The 22,528-nt window shown below is 47.2% G+C and overlaps 2 protein-coding genes and 1 pseudogene across 16 annotated transcripts; 1 reads left to right on the forward strand and 2 right to left on the reverse strand.

Moving 5' to 3' along the window:
• Window positions 1–10,204: 10,204 nt before the first annotated feature.
• LOC120681204 lies at window positions 10,205–11,158 on the reverse strand. Its single transcript, XM_039962726.1, has one exon. It carries the CDS (start codon window positions 11,156–11,158, stop codon window positions 10,205–10,207), a length of 954 nt encoding a protein of 317 aa, XP_039818660.1.
• Window positions 11,159–11,956: 798 nt separating this feature from the next.
• On the reverse strand, window positions 11,957–16,577 carry LOC120681771 (proline-rich protein 36-like). Of its 15 annotated transcripts, XR_005678087.1 has the most exons (8): window positions 16,216–16,517; window positions 14,515–14,705; window positions 13,612–14,056; window positions 13,291–13,405; window positions 13,083–13,166; window positions 12,487–12,585; window positions 12,370–12,412; window positions 11,957–12,283 (listed from the first exon to the last, which is right to left on the reverse strand). XR_005678087.1 is itself a non-coding variant. In XM_039963357.1 (4 exons), exons 1-4 carry the CDS (start codon window positions 16,560–16,562, stop codon window positions 13,338–13,340), a joined length of 498 nt encoding a protein of 165 aa, XP_039819291.1. In that variant the 5' UTR covers window positions 16,563–16,577; the 3' UTR covers window positions 13,173–13,337. The 15 variants fall into 15 exon arrangements, 3 of the variants coding, with proteins under 3 accessions (XP_039819291.1, XP_039819292.1, XP_039819290.1); XR_005678089.1 differs by lacking the exon at window positions 13,612–14,056 and having other exon boundaries at window positions 16,216–16,532; XR_005678090.1 differs by lacking the exon at window positions 13,612–14,056 and having other exon boundaries at window positions 13,291–13,410; window positions 16,216–16,532.
• Window positions 16,578–16,952: 375 nt separating this feature from the next.
• Window positions 16,953–18,469, forward strand: LOC120681205 (annotated as a pseudogene).
• The last annotated feature ends 4,059 nt before the right edge of the window (window positions 18,470–22,528 follow it).

Consider the following 22,528-nt stretch of genomic DNA (forward strand, 5'->3'; position numbering starts at 1 on the left):
TGATCACGTCCAAGGCACTTTCATCAAAAGGAAGATTATCAATGTTCCAGTAGATAATGATGATGAGTAGTACTTTTATATAAATTATATATTATATTTTCTCATTAAGTGATGTAATGTAACGCACCGCGTCGTATTTATCTCAATTCTCGATACTATTCATCCAATTAGGACACAATATCATCTTCAAATAATATTATATTTTTGCATGGTATAACTATTATTTACTTTCACTAATTTTGCATTACTAGGAGTGTTGAAACATTAAATTACAAACAAATAATCAAGTAATTTGCGAATTGATTACATCATTGTATTGGCTATTACTGAAAAGACTTTTGAATATTTTTGCATGGATCAATCTGAAATTTTTTCGATTTATTACAAATAATAGAAGTATACTAACATATAAACCCTATAAGCTACACATAATTGATAATAGTAGCATATTTGTTAATTTACTTCAATTGCTATTGTTATTGTGTAGATATAATTACTATAATTATTGTGTAGCTAAAAAACTTAAGATATAAATTTTTGTTTTATTATTTTAATTATTAAGCCTATTATGAATAAATTTATGAATATTAAAAATTTATTGTAAATGGTAACTGGCGTGGCGAATTTACAATTCCCGCCAGACGGGACACGTTAGTGCCGGCTGGTAGTTCTAGCCGGCACTAATGTGAGAACGTTAGTGCCGGCTAGAACTACCAGCCGGCACTAATGTGTCCCATCTGACGTCACGGGGGCACGTTAGTGCCGGCTGGTAATACCAGCCGGCACTAACAGAGCCACATTAGTGCCGGCTGGTAATACCAGCCGGCACTAACCGAGCCACCCCCAACAAATTACTCCCTTCGCCGCCCAATTCAGATCGACGTTGCCCGCCGCCCCGACTTCTTCTTGCCGCCCCTGGCTCGCTCGCCTGCTTGCGCCGCCGCGTTCTTCCCCGGCCGTGCGTGGGTCCCCGGCCGGCGCTCGACCGTGGCCGCCCTCGAGGTCCTCCCCAGCCCGCCGTCCCTCCTCGTCGTCCCTAGGCCGGCCGCCCCCACGCCTCGTCGTCGTCCTCGCCGGCCCGGCCCGCGCCGCCGCGTACCTCGGCGTCCTCGCCCGGCCCGCGCCGCCGCACACCTCGGCGTCCTCGCCCGGTCCGTGGAGCCGCCCGTCGAGTCATCAGCGCCATCGCGGCCGCCCGGCTGCCCCCACGCCGCCCCGGCCCCGACCACGCCGCCCCTGCTTCCACCGAGGTAATGTGTTCTATCTCCTTTTCTGTGAAAGATCATTGAATGGTATGAACTTTGCACGGAGTGTCACAATCACAGCTCAATGATATATCTGACTGAACGTTCTGCAGAGTTAACAAATCCAGCAAAAAAACCATCACTGAAAAATCATTGATAACCTGAACTGTATTTGGATTATAGCTAAATACTTGAACTGTGTTAGGATACCCATGCTATGCAACCTATCTACTGCCAATTTCTCCCATGCTGCTTGGTCATGCACTCCAATGGAGCTTTTCTTTATCTTGCGGCATTATCACAGTATATATGCTTATCTCATTTAGTATTTCACAATCTGGATGTTGCTATTGCATACAAAATAATCTAAAGGCCTTAGCAACTAATGGCAGCAACTTGATTGCCAATGGCTCAGTATCTACTTGCTGCATGCATGTTGACAGTCATAGCTTCTTGGGGCCTACAATTAATGTACTCAAAACATGAACTGAAACATTCCACTCAGATGGTCCTATCTTGTTAAGTATCATCATTCCTGCTAATTTCATCAACTAATAACAATGGAAATCCACTTGAACTCTAATAATCATATCTAATATAAGCTAGCAGTCCCTTCCATCCAATAGTGTATCATCTTAGGTGTGTCCTGTCTTTCTAAATTTTCTAGGACAGATCTGTAGCTGTGGACAGGTAGTAGGGAGAAGGATTTCAGGTTTATCAGTATCCTTATTTCAGGTCTACTTTGATGTATGTGTTCACAGCATATATGTCAGTAATACTTACTTGTTTGACATATGAAGAAATGACAGACGAGTAGACTTCCTTGGTCAAATGAATTTTCAGGTCCATCATTTCTTCAAAAAATTTAACAGATTCTGCATACTTTCCCAATTTACATGATCCACTAATGAGTAGGCTTCACATTGCCTGAGTTGTAAGCAACTGTATTTAGTTCGATCGCTCGAGACTTTGCTGCTGCAAGGATTGCGTCAATTTTAGTTACTTGTCTGCAGCGACCACATGCTGTTAACAGTGTACTTATAGCTTCCTTCAACATTTAGACCATGTGCTGAAACAGTAGACCTCCAAAGGGTGACAGATAATGGGAGATTATCCATGGCAGTTGACAACTGGGCTCATGCACTCTCTTTGTTTTTTATTGTTTCAGGTAGTGGAAATGGATCCTACGGACAACCAAGACGAGTTAATGCACGAGCTCATTCGTGGTAGTTCTGGGCACATAGCTCCAGAGTTTGATGAGGACAAGAACGATGGCAGCCAATTTTTAAACTTGCATTATCATGGCGACGAGGAGCAAGATATTAGTGGGGAGGAAGAAGGAAATGTCGAGGAAGCCGAGGTATAAAAGTTTAGTGATTCTTTCAGGCATCAGGATAAATATTTTGTCAATATATATGTTAGGAGCAAGATATTGTTTGTGACACATGCGGCCCAGCTGCGAACTATTTGTGTTATGTTGCTAGCTTTGTTGATGATTTCAGTCCTTGTGTAAGGAGTCGTGCTCCAGCTAAAAATTCTTATGAATGTTTCAGTCAATAAGTTACCTAATATCATGATAATTTTCGATCTGGAACCCTTGCTTGCGGGTTATGAAGGTTACGCATACCTGCCGCGACGTCCACTAGTTGCTAGCAACCCGCTTGATAAATTTGCGATTCTTTCAGGCATCAGGATCGACGAAGCCTAAACGGAAACGTGGCTCCAAGAGGAAGATGGTAGGATGTACGACCATCACGGAGATCAACGAAGCAACCGGCGAGCCACTAGCTCCTGGTCAAATTAAGACAACATTTGTAAATCAATTGGGATATCTTGTTAGGGAATCCGTCCCCATAAAGTATAAGCTTTGGAAGAGAAATAAAGTCTCTGATCGACCTGAAGATATCGTGCCAGATTCAGAGAAAGATTTGTTATGGAAAGAGGTGTCGTTGCACTTCAACTTTCCCCCAGGCAAAGCTGACAAAATAAAGGGATGGGCATTTAAGAAGATGGCAATTCAGTTCGCCTCATTCAAGAAAAAATTGGTGGCAAACTTTGTCAACAAGGGCCTCACACCAGATTTTGATAAAGTCTGGAAGAAGCAACGAGAGTGGTGGAATGAATTCGTGAATTACAAGCACAGTGCTGACAGCATGGCAGCCTCGATTCAAGGCAAAATGAATGCTAGCAAAAAGAAAAACTTCCATAGACTTGGGCCCGGAGGTTATAAGGTTGCCATTCCGAAATGGGAAAAGATGGAAAATAATTTAATTGTAAAAGGAATCGTACCGCAAACCTTGAGTTGGCCCAAACGAGCAAGGTATTACTTCTATGCTCATGGAGGCACACTAGACCCCGACACTGGAATATTTGTGACTAGCGACGTACTAAGAGAGGCTGCCCAAAGACTCGAGGACGCAATGAGGCGTACCGAAGAAGGAACCTTCCAGCCCAACAGAGAGAATGACGAGCTGACTTACGCTCTTGGGAATGCGGAACACACTGGACGGACCCGAGGTGTGGGCGTAGTTCCATGGAAATATGGCTTTTCCGGAGATCTCGAAACCTACCGAAGCCGATGCAGAAGCAAGGCAGTAGTGGCTGAGAAGATTCATAGCCTAGAAAACCGGATAATGTCACTTGAGGCAGCAGTTGGGCAACGCTCGGACCAACCAGTTGCCAATGTGGAGATCAGCCCCTCTTCTCAGCATCGTAGCAGTGTTGCTTCCACGGAGCACCCTAATTTGGGTGCCGACAGGCCGAGGGACCCCATTGACGACATCACCGTTAGGACCCAATGTGAGCTTCTGGTTCTTTATGGGAAAAAGCTTAAAGTTTGTGCTGAGGGTTATGCGGAAGTCCAAGAACAGGGCGGGACAATACATTGCCAGCCGATTCCTGAAGGATTCGCCAGAGTCTTTGTTGACCGAATTACTGAAGAACGCTGGGAAGACATGGACCTCCCGATCCCTATAAGTCCTGAAGAAACAGAACTACAACATGCCGTACACACATGGATCGCGTGGCCAAAGCGCGATATAAGATTGGTGCAAGCAGACACAGATTCCGCTCGGTGCTCAAGGCAAAGATCACCAACGCCAGCTGATAGGAATCCTAGTGTTGGCCCACCTTCTCCACCGCCTGCACGGGACCCCAGCATGGATCCGCCATCACCAGCCGCACAAAGCGAGCCAATTCTGGCATCATCACCAGCCGCACAACAGAATCAGAGTCAGCGACAGAAGTCATACACGGTACCTTCGGTCCAGCCATCTCATAAGCAGCAAAGAAAGAAGAAAAAGAAGGCGCCAGAAGAGGAAGAGGCAGAAGAATCGTTTCAAACCTTCTTGCTGAAGCGCAAGCTACTGAGGGAGGCTGCGAACAAGAAGCCAGAAATAGATCCGGTTGCAAAGGCACACTTTGTGAAACACTTCATTAAAGATCCCACCAAGGAGAAAGAAAGAGAGTCGGATTATGATCGGCAGATCAGAAAGTGCTACAGCAACCCCAAGAATCGCCTGATTAATGCAAAGACCGTTCCCCAGCTCGGAGAGCAGTCCAAACAATCGATCCCTCCGTTGATAGTGCCGCATGAAGACTGTCCCGATGAATCAAGAGATCCGTTGACCATGGCTGGGATGATATTGCAAACTGATCTAACGAGGGCTCAATTGCTTGGGGAGGCCCTACAGAATGCCCGCGGCAGGAAAAAGTTTGTACTTGGTGAACCTTTGATATGGCCAGAGTTGCTACCATTCCTACCAACGAGAATGGCCGAGTTACACAAATGGTATGCCGTGCAATCTAAAGCTAGTAAATTAGAGATGTTCCCAGCTCGGATTAAAGATGAGCATTTCTGGCGGGGGGCAGATGATGTATATATCGAGTTTGCATCACTCTACGATTTATACCATCAAGATGCCCTTCACAAGTCCCTCGTCAGTGTATGGTGCATGTAAGTATTGTCTCTCATTTCATTATTTTAGCCTTGAGTGTTGATTGATCCCCGTTTTTCTTGTGTCCCGTAGGTCAAAAATTCAAATTTGCCGAAAGAAGAACTTTCATAACGTCGGGTTCTTCGACCCCGATATTATACACGAGAAATCGCTAGCGCTAAATCCTGGAGACATAGTCAATGTTATATACAGGGGGTTGCGTAAAAATAGCATGTGTCCCTTCATTCTATTGCCATACAACCATCAGTGAGTCGTTCTTTGTTAGACTTTTTTTTCAATCCCTTCGTATTAATAATACCATTTAATAACTATTATAATCAACATTAATTGGTTATGCGTATGTATATGCACAGCTTTCATTGGATATTGCTTTGTATTCGGATTGAGGAGCACAAGGTCTTGGTGTACGACTCGTTAAGGCAAGATAAATCAAAGTACCAAGATATCATCGAGGTGGTAAATACTGCATGGAGTCGCTACCTCCACAAACACATAGGCTTGCCCATAGGTGAAATCGAGCCTCTTCATTGGGTGACTGATTTTCCGGTATGAATATACTCTCGCTACTAATGTCATTCGCAATAAACATCAAAAAAATTCTATATCGTAACCCACATTTGTCCATAGTGTTGGAGACAGGGCCAAGGAAACAACTTATGTGGATACTACGTATGCGAGTGGATCAACTCTTTTGCAAGTGAAAAAGGGCAAATGACAGTGGAGGCATTCAATGTACGTGAGCACAATCACATCTGCTCATTATTTTAATTCATTATTTTTTATTCTCATGTTTTTATCGAAAAATGTGACAGCGTTGGCGGATGAAAGAAGAACTCATTGAAATCGCTCGGATCAGGGCAATTCAAGAAGCTATATGCGGATTTCTACTCGATGAAGTCATAAATCCTAAGGGCGAATTTCATGGCGATCTCCGTCTAAGCGTCGCCCAAGAAGATCCGACGACGAGGAAGCTGATACGTTATTATAGTTGATGTAATATCTCATGTACTTTTGAACTCCTAAGTGTTCCATACATGACATATAATATATATATATATATATATAATGTTAGTGTAATATGCTGTTCTAATAATACTGTGCAATGCAAAGAGTACGACTATGTAGTCACATACGCTAGAAATACGCATAGCCATACGTATAAAAACGAAAAGAAAAGAAACATAAAGAAGAAAAAAACATTTAGTGCCGGCTATTTATATCAGCCGGCACTAACCTTGATGTCAGAACTCGGGCGGGGGCGGGCACGTTAGTGCCGGCTGGTATTACGGACCGGCACTAACATACGCACGTTAGTGCCGGCAGAGTAGCCGGCGCTAACGTCTGTCACGTTAGTGCCGGCCATTTAGTGCCGGCCACAGGGACCGGCACTAAGCCGTCCTGTGACCGGCACTAATGTGCCTTTCTCCAACAGTGAATAAATCTTGGATAATTAACTTCTTATAATATAATTTCATATGCTTGGTTAGTTGCAGAATGTGTACTTCTGTGCGTCAATTTAAAGAAAAAACAGGATTGTAGGAAACATCTTTATCTTGGATACGAATCTATAGGCCTTTCAAGGGGAGCTAAGGAAAACCATTTCCGCTAGGTTGACATTCTGAGGCCAGGAGGCACCGAGTTCTTGTTGTGGGGCATTTGCCGCTAGCTAGGCGACGTGAAAGTGGAAAACAAACTAGTGGTATCTGTTCCATTTTGTACGTAGCAGCCTGATCCTTCCACGAGTACATGGCCCTTCGAGCTTTTAGCGTAAAGAGAAGCCAGGGAATCTTGCTGTCGGGAGAGATCGATCAAACTGTTAAACATGGCTGCATGCATCTCACTTCACAAAGAGCTGAGTGTTGCCCCAAGCCCCCGGTTGTCTTCCTGACACCAAGTAAGCAAAAAAAAAATTTGAGGGGGGTGTGCCAACTTTACTCAAACAGCGTAGCTAGTACAAACTCCATCAGGAGGATCAAAAAACCAAACATGTCTTCCTAATGATTCATAAATCGAGCTTCTAGCTAAAGCATGTGTATCAGTGTTCGAAGCCCTCCCTTTATGGACAACTTCTGCTCTTTCGAAATTCGCCATACCAGCCTTCATCTCTCTGATTACATGGCCGTATCGACCCATTCCAGGCCCTGCCATGCTTCGGATAGCACAGGCGCAGTCTGTGGCAATCCGCACCCTCCTGATCATGAGGTCCGCTGCAAGGGCTAGGCCTTCACGGCACGCCAGCACTTCCGTCGTCTCCGGGTCGGATATGCCCTTCATCACTAGGGGATGCCATCCCTCGCCGCCGCCGCCATCGCCACAATATCAGAATTCTTCGAAAGCGCGGCGCCGACATTTACCTTCATCAGGTCTTGTGGGGGCGGAATCCATTTGGGAGCTGCAGCAGGTGCACAGCCCGCACCCGCGTCCCCCTTCCTCTCCACTGTCGGCATAGCCGTCTCCAAGTCTGCAATAAACCTCTCTATGAAGCTGTGAGCGGACAACGGGCTCTGAAAAATATTTTCATGAATTGCCTTTCTCCTCGCATGCCAAATTGCCCACAAAGTTACAACAAGTCTCACCAACTTATCATGAGCGAGACCTGCTATTGCTTCGTGGATCCACCCGCGTGCATTGTCATCTTGTGCCTGACTGATGAAATCAACAAGTTCATCACATTGTAAAGCCCAAACGCACCTGGCCATATTGCATTCCAGCAGCGAGTGCTTCCACGAATCCTGACCGCCACAGATAGAGCAATTGCTTGTATGTGCCATGTTTCTGCGATGCCGCACATTGCCTGTCAGAATAGAGTGCTTAGCGAGCCTCCATAGGAACACCCGGATCTTCGACAGGACCTTGACTGACCACAGATCCGTCCAGTCTTTCTGGTCCGCCTCGACATCTGATCTCCCCGGGTTGTGTTCAATCCAGTTCGACCGCCATTCCCGTGTCATGACCAGCATCCGGTAAGCCGATCTAACAAAGAAAACTCCGGACTTCTCGTAATGCCAGGCCCAGAAATCCTCCTGCCTCTGCCCAGACAGCGGAATGCTTCTGATCAGCTCGCCATCCATCGACAGAAAGTGTGTCTCCACCGCCTGTAAGTCCCATGTAAACGTCAGCGGGTTAATCAGTTCACTGACCTTTCCCGGTGGTGTGTCACTGATGCAGCATATTGGTCGTAGCTGCCCATCCCTCGGAAGCCAATTTGAGTGCCACACCTCCGTATCTTCCCCGGTTCCAATCCTACGAATTAAGCCTTGTTTGAGAACTTCTTTGCCATCGACAATAGCCCGCCAAACTCTAGATGGAGAGGGTCCCAGGTCTGCCTCCAGAAATAAGTTGCTCGGGAAGTACACTGCTTTGAGAACCCTTGCGCTAAGTGAGTTAGGATCTTGCAGGATCCGCCACGCCTGTCGTGCCAGTAGTGCAAGGTTGAAAATCTCTATGTCTCGGAAACCCATGCCTCCCATGTATTTTGGTTTGGCCATCTCCTCCCATGCGACCCAGCATGTCTTCCTTTTACCCTCCTTGCTTCCCCACCAGAAACTCCGGAGTAGATTGTCAATGTGCTGGCATGGCCCCCCGTGGTAGTCTGAAGCATGACATAGAAAAAGTTGGGATCGCTTGCGCTACAGACTTGATCAGGACTTCTTTTCCTCCAGATGAAAGAGTCTGTTCCAGCCAGACTTGAACTCGCTTCCACACCCTATCTTTTAGATACTTGAACGCCCCATTTGTTGAGACACCAACATCCGAGGGCATGCCCAGATACTTCTCACTCAATGCAACATTATGGACCTGTAAGGAGTCCATGACAGCCTCACGAATGCTCCCGCTGACACCTTTTGCAAAATATATCGAAGATTTATCCATATTAATCCGCTGCCCAGAGGCTTGGCAGTAGATGTGTAGCACATCCTTCACCTGATCCGCACTCTCCTTGTTTGCCTTAAAAAACAGCAGACTGTCATCTGCGAACAGTAAGTGACTAACCATCGGAGCCGAGGCTGCCACTGTGATTCCCCTGAGGTTCGATGACTGGATTCTGGACTTCAAGAGGCACGAAAGGTCCTCTGCTGCTAGCAAGAACAAATAGGGTGAGACTGGATCCCCCTGGCGGATCCCTCTAGAAGGTACAAACCTCTCCTGTCACTCCCCATTAAAAAGAACAGAGAAAGAAACCGAGGTTACCAATCTCATAATGGTGTCGACCCACAAACGATGAAAGCCAAGCAGTAACATAATAGCCTGTAAATAGCTCAACTCTACCCGGTCATAGGCTTTTCTCATATCCAGCTTGAGGCCAGCGAACCTGCTGTCGCGGGCTCTCTTCTTCTTCATGAAATGCATACACTCATAAGTTGTAATTATATTGTCAGTAATCGAGCGCCCTAGCACAAAGGCTGACTGCTCATCTGAAATAAGATCAGGGAGCACCTTCTTCAGCCTATTGACCATCACCTTGGAGGCAATTTTATACACCACGTTGCAAAGACTTATTGGTCGAAACTGGCCTAGCTCCTTCGGGCTATCGACTTTTGGAATGAGCACAATACAGGTGTTATTAAATATTGATGGATCATCCTCCCCCCTTAGTACTCTGAGGACAACCGCAGTTACCTCATCGCCGCATAATTCCCAATGGCGCTGGAAAAAATGTGCTGGCATGCCATCTGGCCCAGGCGTCTTGGTTGGAAACATTTGGAAAAGAGCTATTTTTACTTCCTCCTTCTCAAAGGGCGCCAACAGTCCCTCATTCATAGCCGCTGTCACCTTAACAGGGACTGTGTTCAAAACACGGTCTATATCAGTCGTGCCTTCTGATCGGTACAGCGTCTTATAGAAATCTGTCGCCATAGCTCCCATCTCGTCCTCATTCTCAGTGAACTGACCATTTGATTTCTTGAGCTTTGATATTTTATTTTTCCTCCTTCTTTGGCTGGCCCTAAGATGGAAGAATTGTGTGTTCTTGTCGCTCACTGACAGCCACATTATTCTGGATCGCTATTTCCACATGATTTCCTCCCTGTAGTTCAGCTCCATAATTCTCTCCACCACCTTGATCTCTGCATGCGACGGCCCCACGCGCGAAGGAACTGATCTCATACGGCCGAGTTCCTCATTTAGCGCCTTCAACTCCTGGCGGACATGGCCAAATGTCTGTGTATCCCACAAACTGAGACTCCCAGCTAAAGATGTCAACTTGTCATGCAATTCTCTAAGAGTATGCGCCTTCCCAGCGCCCTGCCAAGTTCGAGCCAACATGGCCTCAAACTCGTCGTGAGACTCCCACATCACCTCATATATGAACATCTTCTTCCTGTGTTTCCTTCTTCCCCGCTCCACCTCCCTATCCCAGCGGAGGAGGATGGGGTCATGGTCCGAGGCAGCAGCAATGAGGTGCGACACCTGTGCAAGAGGAAAACGAGAACACCAATCTACAGTCGCTAGTGCTCTGTCCAGCCTCACGCGGCAGAAAGTTCCTCCCGCCACTTTCTTCTCGAAAGTCCACTTCCGTCCCACAAAACCGAGGTCGTACAAACCAAAAATGTCAACCATCTCCCGGAACCCCTCGATCTGCGCCCGGCTTCGTTCTTGCACCCCTGAGTGCTCATCTCTATGCAAGACCTCATTAAAATCGCCGATACAGACCCACGGTAAATTAGATGATGCCTTAATAAATTTCAGCATATCCCATGTCTTATGGCGCTCTGCAACCTGTGCCTCGCCATAAACACACGTCAACCTCCAGGGGTCATGCCCATTCTCCGTAACAATAGCATCGATATGGTACTGGGAGAATGGTAAGATCTCAACTCTAGTATTATTGTTCCAGTAGATACCGAGTCCACCACTGCGGCCAGCACTACTTACAGCAAAAGCATTATCATACCCTAGAGTATTCTTCAGACCTTCTACCTGTGCCTTGTGCACCTGAGTTTCGAGCACACACAGCATGGTCGGGGCAACCTTCTTCGCGAGATCGCGAAGTTCCTTCACCGTCGAGGCGTTGCCCAGTCCTCGACAGTTCCAACTTAAGCAACTCATTGCTCCTGGCGGCGCTCCGACATGGAGCCCGCCTCATCGTGTGAAAATTCACCCCCTGCGCTCGTCGTGCTCTTCTTCCTGTCTCTCGGCAAGACGTACACTGCAGCCATCCATTTGATCGCCGATAAAACCGCGCTGTCATCCTTCATTAGCAACACCCCCTCTCGTTCTGTCTCACTGAGGCAGAGTTTCTGCTCCTCCACCTCGACGTCCTGCTTCCCTGTCTTCGTGCGCGAAAGTCCCGCCGCCGTGGTCACCCTCATCCTCACAGATCGAAAACTGAAACCCACTAAAGCCGGGCAGCTGAGTCAGATCAGCCCCATGGTCAGCCCGAGTAGGAACAGATCGAACCCAGGTGAGGAGGAGGTGCGGCGTCGGTGGAAAATCCTTCGCCCGGCGGAGATCGCCGACGGAGTCGCCTGGACCCTGGCGGCGGCGCAAAGGCCAAAGGCTAACAATTGATCCACACCAAAATTTGAACCAAGTAAGCAAATAATAACAGGCAGAGTATACACCACGCTCAAAGGCCAAAGGCTAACAATTGATCCACACCAAAATTTGGACCAAATGTCAGCCCATCTAAAAAGGATAGCCCGGCCCATGAAGTAGGCGGTGAACTCTCTCAGTCCATCTCTCAGTCTCTCTCTGATCAACGAGTACTTTGCGCGCGCCTTCGGGCGCTCCAGTGTATTTTGCTATATATTCATATGCAAATCTTAAATGTGCAAATATATTGCATAAGTAGCTATAAATAAGTAAGCATTGCTCATATTCATACACAGTTCATAGGATGGTTATAGTTGGACTATTTACATATAGGTAGATAGGTTCCCCTACATATGGGCGCGTGCACATGTGCTACATTCGTAGAGATATATGCATATATCAAGAGCTGCGTCAGCTGAGGGTGAAGAGGAATGCTCATCAACAGCAGAATCAACAAAATAAAAATCTACAAGCAGCAGCAGCAGTTTGGTAACCAACTATCTTGATCGGGCATCTTCATGGGTGTAGATCACGTCAGCTGCTGGAAGACTGGAAGGTAACATATTACAGTGAGTGTTTTTTTTAAAAAAATTCTGCGAGGAAATAGGTTATGGATTTGCAGGTGGAATATGTACCTGTTGGAGTAAACTACCAGATATTTTGGCTCACGATCTGAGTCTGCAAAGGTTAATTATGAATTAGGTGTGGTATATATGAGGGGAAAAATACAGTTTGTTGAGCTTAAAATTCACCTGCGTAATGTTAGGATTCGTTTGGGCAATTGGAGAAGGTCCATTTATGAACATGGTGTATTTGTGATGATGCAGGTGTTCAAGCTCTCCTTCCTAGGACTATTGTACAAAAGTAGTAGGGAAAAAAGAAGAAGAAGGGGTAAATACAATTGAAGAGAAAAGAAAAAAATAAAAAAGATGAATCACAGGAAAAGTATTAGAAGAGCAAATTAGCTTAAGTAATAGCAAATGGATTGTGCTAAATGCAGATAGTAGGCACATAGAAAGCAAAGGTAACGAAAAAGGAATTCAAATTCTAAATGGACACATAGATTTCAAATTGAAGGGTGTAGGAAAGAGATTATGTACATGTCGGAGTAATTTTTTAGTAGGCAAGATAGGTAATTTTAGTCTGTAAATATGAGACAGTATGCCTATTATTATTGCCAATCCAATTAAAGTTTATGTACATTTATGGTGTAAATGTAGATGCAGGAACTTTAACTGCTTACCAAGCAGCCTATAAGAAGCTGTATATTTCCATTTCAATCCATAGGAAAATGAAGAACTCAATAGGAAATGTGAGGGAAAAGGGGAGAGCATAAATAGTGCATTACCAGTAATGATGGAGTTGATGTAGAAGGTATGAGTGAGGTAGTAGTGCCCCCCCACCCCGCCCCGTTGAGGCAGATGAGTTCCCACTGCAAAGCAGAGGGAAAATAGGTAAATTGAACTTAATTAGCACTAAAAATAGAAAATGGTACTGGATTAGTAGTATGCAGTTTGGGCAGACATCGTTAGGGGGCTTTAAAGTTAAAAGGGTACCAAGGAAAAGAAGAATCGCATCTAGTTGATATTTATGCCCAACATGTTTACGTCTGTAGATAACAACTGGCCCTGTCTAAGAAGGTATATGAATTAGCACAGTAGCCACAAGAACCTGCACTGACAAAAATCAATAGGAAGATATGATTATACGTAACTTAATGTGACTCCAAAACAAAAAGAATGAAATAGGATTATTTTAGTTTGCAGCAGAGGACTAAATCTAACACCCTAGGAATCACTCCTTAATTACATTTCTGTAGATTTGTGACCAATAGGTCCAAATATAGTAGCATGGAGTGTAAACAATGAGTTGCATACCTAGACATGAGCAGATTAATTGCAGGTGCGGATGGCCATCATCATGACCACATTGCAGGACCAAGGTGCATGGACGGACGGAGCAAGATTTGAGCCACATTCAATGGCGACTGTTAGGGAAGAATGGCAGGAGCCGTGCGTGGATGCCAGGACGGACGGAGCTCACCAAGGAATGGAGGTCGCGGGGGCAGAGGGCAGGCGGACGGAAGGAGCTCGCCATGAAAGGGAGTGAAAGGGAGAAGACGGAAGGAGAAAGAGGAAATGCAAAAAGAGAGGATAAGGCTCGGGGGACAGGGAAGGAGAGAGGACGGGAGGACCCGAGAAGATTCGAGCAAACAAGAAAGCCTGCGTGATGGAAGCAGCGCCTCCAGCCGTTCGATGTAAATCGCGTGGACCATTGATTTTTTGCTGTCGTGGACCAATGGCTTGCGGCGGAGCCGTGGAGCTTTAACATGTAGAAATAAGCAACATTTAAGCCAGCATTCCAAGTTTATTTTGAAGATTTTGATCATATGTATAGCAAACATATACTACTTAATCAAGTAGATCGGCACATAAATTAGGAAAACTTCATGATGCCTTAGTGGTGAAAAAGAAAAGAAAATTAAAACTTGGGAAGCAAAAAGAAAAATATAAATTGCATGCCATACTGAATTATTATCCTGGTTAGGGAATTTTTCATGTAGTATGATGGGGCAGTAGGATGCTAGTAGAACTATTCTCTAATCTCTACTAAATTTGATAAGCATGGCTATTCATCGTATCACAAAGCAAAGAGAATGTTCTAGATAACCAAACAAAAAACTGGATTACGTGCAATGTTAATTTTACAAACACATGGTAGGTTGTACGTATCATCGTACAGATCAATCCAACCAATGAAGGTAGAGGGAAAATTCTGACCTGGCAGAGGAGCAGGCCTGTTCTTGCTGTAGTTGGAGATGAAACAATGGCCATCATTGCAAAAAAAAAAGAGATAGAGAGAGAGCCACAAAAATAGGTTTTATATTGCAATACATCACATAAGAATCACTTGCCTGATTGTACTTGGCAAGACGCTCAGATCGGCAGGGAGCTCCAGTTTTGATCTGACCCTGTTATGAAAATGAGAGCATATATATTAAACATTTGCATAAAAATTGGTGTTGCTCATATCTTTGGTAAACAGATAAGGTGTTGTACTAATGATAGCATCTAACTTTTTTTAATATGCTAAATATAACCTATCTGTAAAAGAACAAGCTCACTTCCTTGCAGTGATCAATGAATGCATTTTGTTGTAACCGTACTCGAGTCAAATGTATTAGAGGTTGGACCTTGGATACCTCATTATATGGATGGTTTCTAATTATAGTAGAGCTTCTACCAAGTCAATTCCCACTTGGAACCAGTTCTAAGTTGTTTGTCATTTCCATTTCCCTACTAGCCAATAAGTGGTTAATGCTTTGAAAAAAATAACAGTGCCATGAGACCTAGCAGATCTTCTGCTGAGAAAGTAAATATGCCTAAGCATCACGTGGGACCAAATTTTATAAATTGGAGTCCGATGCTTTGCATAAAAAAGGAAAACTCCTTTACTACAAATAAACCTGCAGCCAGTTGGCCAGTTGGGAACCTGTAAATCAATTAGCTTGATCTTCTTTTGATTTCTACATGACATCAATAATATGCATTGTACGGGTTGTAATTCTTAAAAATGGATCCCTTATAATGACAAACACAGTACGCAAAACAAGAGGCATGAGGAAAAGCAAGATAGCAAAGTAAGAGATGGTCAGAGAACAAATCACTAGAACTGCGAATCTTCGCTGTCGTGGGGAAACGAAACAAGAAGGCAGGGACCAACGAACCTACACATGTAATATATGTCCTGCATCTAGAGTCATGGCTAGTCAATAGTCAATTCTCAATAGTCTATACATGTAATACATGTCCTGCATCTAGAGTCATGGCTAGTCAATACATGTCCTAAGCAATGATTTATCATCAAGGTGCAAGGAGGAAGGTAGAAGATGAGTTTAGGCAAATAAATAACTCCCAAGAAAGTGTAGATTTGCAAAACTAAAGTAAAGATTAGACCTGTTTCCTGGTGTGGCCTGCAGCAAACTTTGCAGATGAAATCCAAGTTTTAAAAAATGGCAATAGGCTCTGGACACATGTTACATGGGCATTCTATCGAACAGGTGATATGCAACTAATATAGTTCACATGGAGATGCCTCGTGGAAATCAAACTTCATGAGCGCACAAAAATCTTCCGCCGTTGCTTTGGACACTCTGTTCCACGCCTAGGCCTAGAGAGGAAGCAGCAGGTCCGCGCGTGGGGACAGAGACGTCGCCACTAATCTTGTCAAGAAGAGATTGGGGAGGATCGGAGGGGAGCTCGAGGAGATGCACCTTTGTGCGGGAGAGGCGCCAACGGGAGTGGAGGGCCGGCGGGACTGCCGGCAAGAAGGGAGGCTGGCCGGGAGGGCGGCATGCGAGGACGACGTATACGCTGACGGAGTCACAGAGCGCCGGCGGTCGCAGCTGCTCCTTGCAGTCTGCTCGATTCCCCACAGATATAGCAAGAGGAGATGGGGAGGGGGAGACGGATGAGGTGTACCTGGATCTGAAGCCGGCGTTGAAGAACCCAGGCGCTAGAGCGGCGCGAGGGACCCGGCGGCGTGGCGGAGGCAGGCGGTCGGCGGGCGAGCGCGAGAGCGTCGCTCTACGCAGGAGACGGCGAGGGGAAGCGACGGGCCGGGCGTTGGAGCGGCGCGGGGGACCCGGCGGCGCGCCGGAGGCGGTCGATCGGCGGGCGAGCGCGAGAACGGAGCGCTGCACAGGGGACGGAGAGGACGGGGAGGGCGGCGGCACGAAGGGGAGTACTGGAGAGGTGTTGAGAGGGAGGTGGAAAGCGAAGATATTTGTAGGTACAGTAACGGGCGAGCGGAACGAATGTAAAACCATTGATTTATCATCGGACGGGGTAAATTTTTTTTACCGACGTGGATGGTCTGGTTGAGCGCCGAGCGGTGCGCAAATAACAAATGCGGATGCGGTGTGTTGTGTGTTCACGTCATGTCAGTCAGACTGAAGCTCTGAAAAAGATTGTCGAGGCCTTGTGGGAGTTTGACGCATGCATGCGCTCTTCTTTCTCGAGGCTCCTCCATGGCCGTCCCTAAAACACGCCACGCTCGTCGACCCGCTCCTCCCTCTCCGTTCGTGGCCGCGTGCACGGCGCATGCCACAATTCTATCTACGCCAAGCGCAGGCGCGCGGCACCGGCATTCCTCACCCACGGCCACGGGTGAGTGCCGTGACCTCACGAACCAGCAGAAAAGTTCACGCGACCAACCAATGCAGCTCGATCGATCCGCCATGACCGCCTCCGCGGTCGTCCTCGCCGTCGCTGCCTCCCTCGCCGCGGTCCTCCCCGCCGCTCGCGCCGAGATCAAGACGACGTCCATTGTCTCCGACTCGCGCTCCGTGATCCTGTTCGAGGAGTTCGGCTTCCGGCGCGGCGGCCGCGCCGCCGTCACCGCCACCGGCGTCGGGTGGAAGGTCCCCGAGGGGGTCCCAGATCAAGGCCGTGAACCCGACCCTCATGGGCTTCTTCCTCATCTCCAACTCCCTCATCTACCAGATCAACAACGAGTCCGACTACGCCGAGGCCACCGGCACCGCCTTCTGCCCGCTCACCAGCAAGTACGTGCAGCCGCTCTTCCGGTTCAAGGAGATCGCGCCCGACGGCACCGGGAAGGGCTCCCTGACCATCGACGCCGACGACCAGTACACGGTGTTGTTCAGCAGCTGCCAGGACGGCGTCGAGGTCACCATGGAGGTGCGCACCGAGATGTTCAACGTGCGCCGCTCCGGCGCCAGGGACAGGGAGTACCTTCCCGTCGGCCTGCTGCCGCTGCCGGGCATCTTCGCGGCGGCGTCCGTCGTGCACTTCGTGTTCCTGGGCGCGTGGCTGTACGTGTGCGTGAAGCACTGCAGGACCGCGGAGCGCATCCACGCCGTGATGGGCGCGCTGCTGCTGTTCAGGCGCTCAAGCTAGCGTGCGCCGCCGAGGACCAGTGGTACGTGGAGCGCACCGGCACGCCGCACGGCTGGGACGTCGCCTTCTACGTGTTCGGCTTCTTCAAGGGCATCCTGCTCTTCACCGTCATCGTGCTCATCGGCACCGGCTGGTCCTTCCTGAAGCCGTACCTCCAGGTGCATGCGCGCGCCCCCCATGCCATCCGCAGATCGATCGATGCAATGAATGTCCAAGCAACCAACAGAGAGACCGATCATCGTGTTTGGGCGTGCAGGAGCGCGAGAAGAACGTGCTGATGATCATCATACCCCTGCAAGTGATCGAGAACATCGCGTCGGCGGTGATCGGGGAGACGGGGCCGGCGGGGCGGGACTGGCTGGCGTGGAACCAGATCTTCCTGCTCGTGGACGTCATCTGCTGCTGCGCCGTCTTCTTCCCCATCATCTGGTCCATCCGCAACCTGCGGGAGGCGTCCAAGACCGACGGTAAGGCGGCGCGGAACCTCCAGAAGCTCACCCTCTTCAAGCAGTTCTACCTGGTGGTCGTCTGCTACCTCTACTTCACCCGGATCGCCGCCTCCGCCGTCGCCGCCGTGCTCAGCTACAAGTACCAGTGGGTCGTCAACGTCTCCATCGAGACGGCGAGCCTCGCCTTCTACGTGTTCGTCTTCTACAACTTCCAGCCGGTGGAGAAGAACCCCTACCTGTACGTCGGCGACGACGAGGAGGAGGCCGCGGGTGGGCAGCTTGAGATGGAGAGCACTTTGAGATCTGAGACAGGCATGTCGTGTCTCTCCAACAAGTTTTGTAGTATAGTCACTCTACGAACCTGATATGATCTTCATATTTAACCTCTTCCGGTTGCCTAAAATGGCATATCTTTCTGAGTCATATAAAATTAAATTAGGAATTACTCACACAAAAAATTCTGGCGCCGAGCAATTTTTAGGATCCGCATTCCGATTCTTCTTGGTTTGTGCTTTTGGCGTATACGGAGTATATTTTATAGCGGACAATAGCTCCACTCCATAGAGGTAGGCAGATTATAGTGCTCTAAATTAGGACCTATTTTTAAATAAAAAGAAATGCTGTTTTAAATTTGTCGACCAGGTTTTCGCTCAAATATGTTTGAGCAAGTTTTTCTGGCGGCGATTTGTCCAAATCAAACGAAATTCAATTCAGAAGAAATGTTGAAGAATATTTTTTTTTCAAGTTCTTTGTCTGTTGGTCATGTCAAAGATTACAGCCGCGTTGGTCCCGGCAGCGGGGCAGGCTAGTTTAGGTTGACCGTAGGGAGGGGATCGACCGTTTCATTTTTTTGTTTATTTGATAAAAATTTAAGAAAAAAATTTTTACGGATAATTTTGGAGAGATAGAAAAATTTTCACAATTTTTTTGAAGAGATAGAAAAAACATAGAGGAAAATTTGAAAGGAACTGAAATTTTTTTAAGAGAATTTTTTTACATCCAAAATAAAAAAACTTGGGTAAAAAATTTTTGTTAAAAAATTTGAATAAGAAAAGAAAGGAAAAACATATCGGGGAGCTCACCGTCGCGCCGCCTCCCCGCCACCGGTCCTACCACGCAGCTCCTTCAGACCTTATCGGCTATCGCCCTCCGTCATCACGGATGCCGACTTCATCACCTCGTCGGACCGTATGCCCCTACTCACCACGCGAGTTCCAGCCCTCGGGGCCGCTGTTGTTGCTCGCCGCTTGAGGTCCGCCTCACCGAAAGCTCCGGAGCCAGCAAAGAGCAAAAGAGAGGAAGAGAAAAGAGAAACGGTCGGGAAGCTCAGGAGCAAGCAAAAGAGAGAGGGCAAGAGGACGGCGAGAGCTACTAGAAAAGAAGAGGAATTTCGATATTGACATTGAATACGCAGCCTCACCTCTTTGACATTAAATTCGCAAGCCTTTCAAAATATGACACTGGACGTGCAGGGGCGGAGACAGGGGGGCGGGCAGGGGCCTGGCCCCCTATGGTTCCCAAATTTACATTGAACATTTGAATTTTATTTAAATTTTTATATAAATTAGCATGGTTGGCCCCCCTAATAATGAAAAAAACAAATTTTTGGCTCCTCCTGTGGGCGTGCGAATTCTTTCAAAACGACAGATTTCGGCTCTTTTTCTCAATTTCACGATTTTTGTTAATGATTTCATTTTCCTGAGCATATGAAATCCCCATTTTACACCTGATCCAGATCGAATCCTTCTCTCTCGTGCTCTCTCTCTCTATCTCTCCAGTTCATCCCGTTCATCCTGCCACCCCTGCAGGCCTGCAGGCTTACTCGTCGCCGCCCCCAGTAGGCCGCCAGCCCCCAGACCGCCTGTTACAGGAGCACCGGCGCCGGCGGGCAGGCGGGCGGTCCTTGGAGAAGGCGTACCCATCCTGTAGAGATGTGGTTGCAGGGCATTATTAAATGGTCACATTTTTCTTTTGTTAGCAATCGAGGCACACCTTGAGTTGCTGGTCACGAACGCCGTGCCGTAGAGGAAGATGGCAACGGCCATGGCCGCACGATCCCCTCCCCCCGGAGCTCGATTTGTGCGACATGGCCTGCAGTGGAGGGGGTGCTCCAGCAGACGGCGGGCGGCAAGAACCTGCAGCGGCAGGGGGTGCAGCAGCGGGCCGGGGGGCGGGGGTCGCAGCAGCGGCGGCGCTCCGGCAGCACCGGTCCTGGTTGCTCCGCGAGAGAAGAGCAGGGTTTTATTTCCCAACCGGAAATGTTATATTGTGATCCAAATTCTGATGGGAGAGTGTTGGAATTTGGGGCTTGGCCCATTAAGACCCATGTGGTGCAAACTTTTAATCCCACATTGCTAGTAGAAGTTGAGGAGACCACGTGACTCTCCTATATATCTAACCCATAGGCTTCACCGGAGAATATCAATCCTATTATTCCTCTTGTAAGCCGCCGCTATGCGTTGTACAAACACCCGATATAGTGAAGTTCTTGCTGGCTGGCGCCCGTGGTTTTTACCCTTCGCATTGGAGGGGTTTTCCACGTTAAATCTTCGTATCTTTCTGCGGTTTGATCTTTCTATTTTTCATCGTTTTGTTCGCCGTCGCTTCTAACAAGTGGTACCAGAGCCGTGGTTTCAAGTTTGGGTTTCGTGATGGCGTCGATGAAGTATGATCTACCGATGTTGGACTACAAGACAAGGTTCTCGCTGTGGCAAGTCAAGATGAGAGCTATTCTGGCGCAAACCAATGATCTTGATGAGGCGCTGGAAAAATTCGGGAAGAAAAAAAGGATGAGTGGACCGATGAGGAGAAGCGCAAGGACCGTAAGGCTCTTTCTCTTATTCAGCTTCATCTATCTAATGATATTCTACAAGAAGTGCTGCAGGAAAAGACTGCTGCAGAATTGTGGCTAAAACTGGAATCGATCTGCATGTCGAAGGATCTTACCAGTAAATTGCATAAAGTTGAAGCTGTACATGCTTAAGATGCAGGAGGGTGATTCGGTGATGGGTCACCTATCTGTCTTCAAGGAGATCGTTGCTGACCTAGGGTCGATGGAGGGTTAAGTATGAAGATGAGGACTTAGGTCTTCTTTTATTATGCTCTTTGCCAAGTTTATGCAAGTTTCCGTGACACCATACTATTAAGCCGTGATGAACTAACCCTTGCGGAAGTTTGTGAGGCACTCCAGTCTAAGGAGAAGATGAAAGGCATGGTGCAGACATATGGCTCGTCCTCTAGAGGCGACGCTTTGCATGTCAGAGGCAGATCAGAGCAAAGATCCTCAAGTGATAACAACGATCGTGGCAAGAGCAATGACGGTAGAGGCCGCTCCCAGTCCAAAGGTCCCAAGAAGAAATTCTGTAAGTATTGTAAGAAGAAATCTCATATGATTGAGGATTGCTGGAAATTGCAGAATAAGGAGAAGAAGAAAAATAAATCTGATGGTAAGGCTAGTGTTGCTTCTGCTGGTGAAAACTCTGAGTCATTGTTTGGTTGTCTTTGCTGGTTGTGTTGCTGGTCATGAGTGGATTCTTGATTCTGCATGTTCTTTTCATATCTGCACTAATAGAGATTGGTTCAGTTCCTATGAGTCTTTGCAGAACGGTGATTTTGTGCGCATGGGAGATGATAACCCGTGTGAGATTATTGGCATTGGCTCTGTTCAGATCAAGACCCATGATGGCATGATTCGCATACTGAAGAATGTAAGGCACATACCAGGGATGAAAAGAAATCTGATCTCGTTGAGCACACTTGATAAAGAAGGACTCAAATACACCGGTTCAGGTGGAGTTGTGAAGGTATCTAAAGGTCTCTTGTATGTTTGCTGGGTGATCTCAATCCTTCAAATTTATATGTTCTCAGAGGTTGTACTTTGCATGGTTCTGTTTCTGCTGCTAATGTTGCTAATGCTGAACCTAGTAAGACTGACCTTTGGCATATGCGTCTTGGACACATGAGTGAACTCGGTATGGCAGAATTGATGAAGAGAAACCTGCTGGATGGCTGCATTCTGAGTGGCAAGAAGTTCTGTGAGCATTGTGTATTTGGTAAGCATAAGAGGGTCAAATTCAATACCTCTGTTCATACCACAAAAGGTACACTTGATTATGTTCATGCTGATTTGTGGGGTCCTTCACGTAAGCCTTCATATGGTGGTGCTCGTTATATGCTTACCATTATTGATGATTACTCTAGAAGAGTCTGGCCTTATTTTCTGAAAAGCAAAGATGATACTTTTGCTGCTTTTATAGAATGGAAAGTTATGATAGAAAGGCAAACTGAGAAGAAGGTCAAGGTGCTTCGAACTGATAATGGTGGAGAGTTCTGTTCGGATGCTTTTGATGATTATTGCAGAAAAGAAGGTATTGTTAGGCATCACACCATACCATACACTCCTCAGCAGAATGGTGTGGACGAGC

The sequence above is a fragment of the Panicum virgatum genome, chromosome 7N (assembly GCF_016808335.1).
Source record: "Panicum virgatum strain AP13 chromosome 7N, P.virgatum_v5, whole genome shotgun sequence".
Taxonomy (NCBI): Eukaryota; Viridiplantae; Streptophyta; class Magnoliopsida; order Poales; family Poaceae; genus Panicum; species Panicum virgatum.